The following is a 6,020-nucleotide window of genomic DNA, read 5'->3' on the forward strand; positions in this document are numbered from 1 at the left end:
CTGAGGAGTATAGGGAGAGGTTAGCTGATGTTGAATTCCTGCTTCTTTGCACTGCAACTCAAACTTTTGAGCTGTATATTCAGTCCCATTATCTAATCGTATCACCTTGATGCTACATTTTGCTTGATTTTTAACCATGGCTTTAAAGCTAGTGAATATCTCAGCAATTTCACATTCTGGAGAAATCGTCTATGAAAGTGAGAAAATATCTACTACCGTTGATAGAATTCTCACTCATATGTCCATATACATCACGATGAATCAATTGAAGCTTTTCAGAGGCTCTCCAAGCACCTTTCGAAGGGAACGGCAGTCTTTGTTGCTTACCAACCTGACACACTTCACACACTTCCAGATTTTTGCTAACAGCAGGCATATTCTCCACCAATTTCTTTTCATGCATTAGATTCAAGGAGTCATAGTTAAAATAACCAAGTTTTTTATGCCACAACTTAGATTCATCACTAGTTTTGGCATAAAAAACATTGTTTCCTTTCTTGTTCCATTCTACCATAAAGCTTTTTTCTTTTATTCCAACATTTAGAATTTCACTTCCATGTTGATCATATATTATGCAAGACATATCTTGAAAAATCAAAGAATATCCATTTTCAAGCATTTGTCCCACACTTAACAAGCTTTGATTAATTTCAGGTACATATAACACATTTGAAATGAGTTTAATACCTGTTGAAGTTTCCACAGCCACATCTCCTTTGCCATGAACTTGAATAAAATCTCCATTTCCTATTTGGACTTTGGAAACAATGCTTCTATCCAAGGTCTTGAAGAGATCAGCATCATAAGTCATATGTTGAGTGCAACTACTATCCACCAACCAAGCTTCTTTGCTGTCGTTTTCTGCATAACATGTAGCAACAAACATCATTTCCTCACTTTGCCATGCTTCATCAGCAACATGTACTTGGTGTTCTTGTTACACTGGTCCTCCTTTGTTTTTGCAAACTTTTTCAATATGTCTAAGTTGTTTACAAGCTCTACATTGAACATTAGGCCTAAACCAACAATATTTTTCAGGATGGTTATCCTTTTTACAATGAGAGCACTTCATAAACTTCTTTCTTTCACCCTCTTTGCTTGTACCAGCACCATGTTTTCCTTTAACATTACTTCCACCACCTTGCTACTTCTTTTGATTATTGTTTACTGGAGCCTTACCTTTTTGTAATGCAAAAAAAGCACTTTTTGAGGTTTCTTTTTGTCTTATAGATCTTCTTTGTTTAGTTGCTTGTAAAGCATTAATAAGCTCTGACAAATAAATATGATTCAGGTCTCTTGACTCCTCCAAGGATTAGATCTTTGGTTCGAACTTTTTTGGCAAGCTGACCGGCACTTTCTCCACCACTTGTCTGTCACTCAGCTCCTCTCCAAGAATTCTAATATGGTTTACTACCTTCATGAGTTTGTCTATGAAGTCTTTTACCAACTTAAAATCCTTCATTGTTAAAGTTTCAAACTCCCTCCTTAAGTTCAATACTTGCGTTTGTCTTGTTCTTACACTTCCCTAGAACTCTTCTTTCAACTTGTCCTAGACCTCTTTAGCTGTAGCGCAAGCCATAATTCTGGTGAACATCACTTCTGAAACACTAGCATGTAAGGCAGATAAAGCCTTAAACTTTTTAGCAACCTCCTCACTATGTTGCTTTATTTTAGCAATAGTGGGATTTGTTGTCAAAGGGGGAGGATTTTTTTTGGTCTTTACTACTTCCCACAAGTCAAAAGCTTGAAGGTAAGCTTTCATTTTTATAGACTACATGGCATAATTTTCTCTAGAAAATATAGGAGGTGATGGAGCAAAAAAATAAGTTGAAGCCATTTAAAAAAGGAAGGAAAGGTAGAAGGAAAATTTCTGTATTTTTTGCTATTTGACTCACAGCCCCACTAAGATCATAAGAGCTCTGATACCATTTGTAGGATTTTTAGAACAAAAAACACAGCAAAAACGGAAGAGAAAGAAGCTTAAACTGGCATGGTGAACACACATCGTTCATTTTTTAACAGAACATATAAACACAAGTTTTCAGAAACAGTAAACCATATAATTTTCACCTACTGCTGCAGTAATCATATAACCAAAAGACAAACCATACTTTGGCTACCTAATACAACAGTGTTTTTACCGAAAACTGAAAGTACAGTAACTAATCATCACAAAGTAACTTATGACAGCAACAAAAATGACATTACACTAACATAAACTCTCAAGATTTAGGACTCTTGATAGGTCAGGAATTTCTCTTAAAAATTGACGGTGACTAAAGTTCATAACTTTCAAGTTTTCTATACTCTGCAGGATAGAAGATACAAGAAATGAACAAAATATATGTATATAGAATGTAACTAATTTGATGTCAAGGATTGTCTATACATAAATAATTCTACCTTTGTTAGTTTCCACAGATGCCTGATATGGCTACGAGGCATGTTGAGTATGACAAGTTGGTTTGGAACAGGATCAAACGAAAGAGTGGGAAACTGGTATCCAGGTAAATCAGCCAACCTTAACTGATTAGGAACATATGGAATGGCTGTAGAAAATACTACGTTGTAATTAAATATAAGTAGTCGAAGCTGTTTCATTTTTCCGAATGATTTAGCATTCAAGTGTAGAGTTCTCTGTTCAGGCAACTTCAGCATAATTCCTTCAATTAAATTTGTTCCTTAGATATGGTTCAAAAGGAGAGGACCAGATATATATTAGAAATCAATAAGGAATAGAACATAGTGTAATTAATCATATGAAAAGCATATAGCATCTGAATAAAATCAATTTTGAAATTATCACCCAAAAAAAAAAAAAAGCTTTTAGATTATGGTTCTTACTGTGTTTTTTGAGAGGACATGAAAAATATCATCTACAGACCATAATCTACTGTGTTTACTAACTTCAAGGGATTCTTGGCGGACAATTTCCCTACCCATTTCTTGTATCAAGTGATGCATTCTTAGCTTGTTGCTCTCTATCGTGACGAGAGACGTATCGATGAGAACTTCAATCCCAATGTCGGCACATAAATGACTTGGGTAACATAATCTTTGTCCTTTCCAACAAAGAAACATGCAATATCAAGGACAATAGCCTTCTCTTCATCATTTAAAGCATCTTGGCTTATTTTAAGTATGTCATATAACTTCTTGCTGGGTTTGTTTTTCAAATTCTGTACAGAACTTTCCCATTGATTTTTTTGCCTTCCATACAGAAAGGAACCCAATACTTCAAGAGCTAAAGGAAGGCCATTAGCATAACTTAAAATGAGATCTAATAGTAGAAGGTATTCTTCAATAAGTTCATTTCTTTTGAAAGCATTCCAACTGAAGAGTTCAAGAGCTCTCGGATAATCTAATCCCTGGACTTCGTATATTCCATTAGCTTCACAAGTGGTTGGTAAGTGCTTGTTTCTAGTAGTTATGATGATTCTACTTCCTATACCAAACCACTCGTGCCCTCTTGCTAATGTCTCCAACTGATCGAGTTCATCTACATCGTCAAGAATAAGAAGTACGCTTTTATGACAGAGCCTTTCCCTTATAATGTTGATACCTCTATGAATATTGCTAATCTTTAAATTTTTGTCCACTGGCATGTCGAACAAAAGTGTTTCTTGTAGTTTGAGTAAACCAGAGTGGTTCTTTGATGTTTCTCTGACATTTGCAAGGTACCTAGAACCTTCAAATTCATCAGCAAATATGTTGAAACAGGCTTTAGTAATAGTGGACTTTCCTATTCCACCAATCCCATAGATCCCTCTGAATCGAATTTTGTCTTTTTCTGCGGCACTTATTAATGGATGCAACTTCTGTAGATGGGATTCAATTCCAACTGGGTATTTGGCAACATGTAGAAGTGTACGATTCAATTTGCTCAATGTGGCTTCAACGATTCTTTGGATCAATTGAGATTCATCTCTGCCCATTAACAAATTATAATCAGTGCAAAAGGAAGAGTTTGATATGTTGTACATGAAAAAAAAAAAGTCAATTGTCATTATTATAATAGAATATTTAACCTTGTTGCCGTTAAAATTGATGTGGCTAATCTGATGGGTTAAAAGGTTATTAGATGGTGGAATGGCATTTTACTTTTTGACTACAAAATTGATTAACAAATGGAATCTAAATCTGGTGGATGTATTAAGGTGAGAGATAATAAGTAATTTACATACCCTTGGTCTAAATGCCATCCAGAGAGATTGAAAGCTTTTTTCAAAGCAAACTTCCACCTGGGCAACTTTCCCTTATTGTTTTTGGAACTTATTTCATGTTAAGCTAATGCTTCTCCAAAACTGCCTGTATGATATCTTACTTCAGAAGGATCCACATATAAAAAGATTGGCCAAACTAGTTGTTGAAATGATTCCCGACACTCGATGATCTCCACCAGTTCATCCAAACACCACAACGAATATGCATAGTTTTTATAGAAGATAATGATTGATATCTTTGATCCTCTAATTGCCTTGATAAGTGATGGTGATATTTCTTCTCCTCTGTCTAGCTCTTCATTGTCATTGAAAGTCTGAATTCCCTTTTGCTGCAAAGCTCTGTTGTAGATGACCAGTGAAATTGTTGCGCGTGTCTTCGCCACTGAAACTCAAGAAAATCATGTTGTTGTGTTGTTGTTCTTCCACAGTTACTAGAGAAGAGGTAGAGGAAAGCTGGTGAGCCATTTTTCTTTAATTTTCCAGTCAACAATATGATGTAGATGCATATGATATATGTATGTTTATGGTAAGGTAACTTCCAAGAAGATGCTCATCAATGTCAACATTTAATTTAGTGGCAAGATGGATACCAATTATGACTCTTCCTTGGTGGTCAAGGGCATTACCGAACAAGAGGATCCCTCTGCATGGTCTACCAGAAAGGATCTCCTTCTTCTTAGGTCCTTATTTGCCAATTTCAATTGGTCTATTTCCTGGAATTCAAGGTTGACTAATAATGCCGCAGACTTGCTTGCTAAAAAAGCTCTTCATGACAATTTGCTTTTTGAATGTACTGGTAATTCTATCTCTCTTCCAAGAGATCTTTTGAATATTTTGACCACCGACTTGTTGGGAGGTGGCCTCTCGTTGTAATTCCTCCTCTTTTGGAGGCTTTTTGTGCCTTTGGCAATGAATTATCTTTTCATTAAAAAAAATTGAAATGGAAAAAGGGTGAATGGTTCACTGATCAGAGTTTTTATTTTTTTTTATTTTATGAATGTGCACTGTTCTGAGTTGGAAAAAATAATTATAAATAATAAAATAGTTTAGGTTGGTGCAATAGTTTAGTCACTGAAGTCTCCTTATTTAATTTTGCGCATGCTCCTCATTCGTGGCTTTTTTATTATTATTATTATTCTCATTATTATTTTTTATTGAAATTTGAAATGACAGAAAAAATAGTGGTTTTTTAATCGCTGCGTTGTTTCCACTGCTATACAGAACAGCTCATCATCCATGTTATTTAATTTGTTTTAAAAATGTTTTTGATAAAAAATTTTAGAAATTTTAGAAAGAAGAGAATGAAAACGAAAAACACTACTGTTTATCTGAGAAAAAAAAAAATCCAAAATTTTTTTCCTTTCTGGGGAAAAACTAAAAGCCAGTACCGAACTCCCCCTTGGCTTTATAACTTTTTGCCTAGCCCTGTTTCTATTTTTTTCTTCTTCTTCGACCATAAAATCCCAAAGCTCTTCGAATCAGAAAGAGAAAGCTTTAAAATTTTTGGGAACTGGGTTTTTGTAGTATTTCTTGTGGATGTGCTCAGAGCTGTCTTTACTTAAACCCACATTCTGGAAATTTTCCTTTTGTATTATGATTTTGTTAATATTTCTAACTAATCTTCAAAACCACCACCATTTTTGCAAGCTTTCTTCTAAGAAGAATTCAGGCTCAGGTTGTGTTAGCTTGTAATGGAGAAGTTTAAAAGATGGTGCAGCGAAATATGTCAATTTGGTACCCAAAAGAAAAAGAAAAAGAAAAAGAAAAAAAAGGCATTTGAAGCTGTCAATGGTGGCA

The 6,020-nt window shown here is 34.8% G+C and overlaps 1 protein-coding gene across 1 annotated transcript; it reads right to left on the reverse strand.

Moving 5' to 3' along the window:
- Positions 1 to 2,981: 2,981 nt before the first annotated feature.
- On the reverse strand, positions 2,982 to 3,935 carry LOC132800795 (disease resistance protein Roq1-like). Its single transcript, XM_060815092.1, has one exon. The coding sequence runs from the start codon at positions 3,933 to 3,935 to the stop codon at positions 2,982 to 2,984; it is 954 nt and encodes a 317-aa protein (XP_060671075.1).
- Between the last annotated feature and the right edge of the window lie 2,085 nt (positions 3,936 to 6,020).

This window comes from Ziziphus jujuba, chromosome 2 (genome assembly GCF_031755915.1).
Source record: "Ziziphus jujuba cultivar Dongzao chromosome 2, ASM3175591v1".
NCBI lineage: Eukaryota > Viridiplantae > Streptophyta > Magnoliopsida > Rosales > Rhamnaceae > Ziziphus > Ziziphus jujuba.

Bases quoted from the DNA above. Each gene is read 5' to 3' on its own strand.
- LOC132800795 (XM_060815092.1), bottom strand. From the start codon at position 3,935: ATGGGCAGAGATGAATCTCAATTGATCCAAAGAATCGTTGAAGCCACA.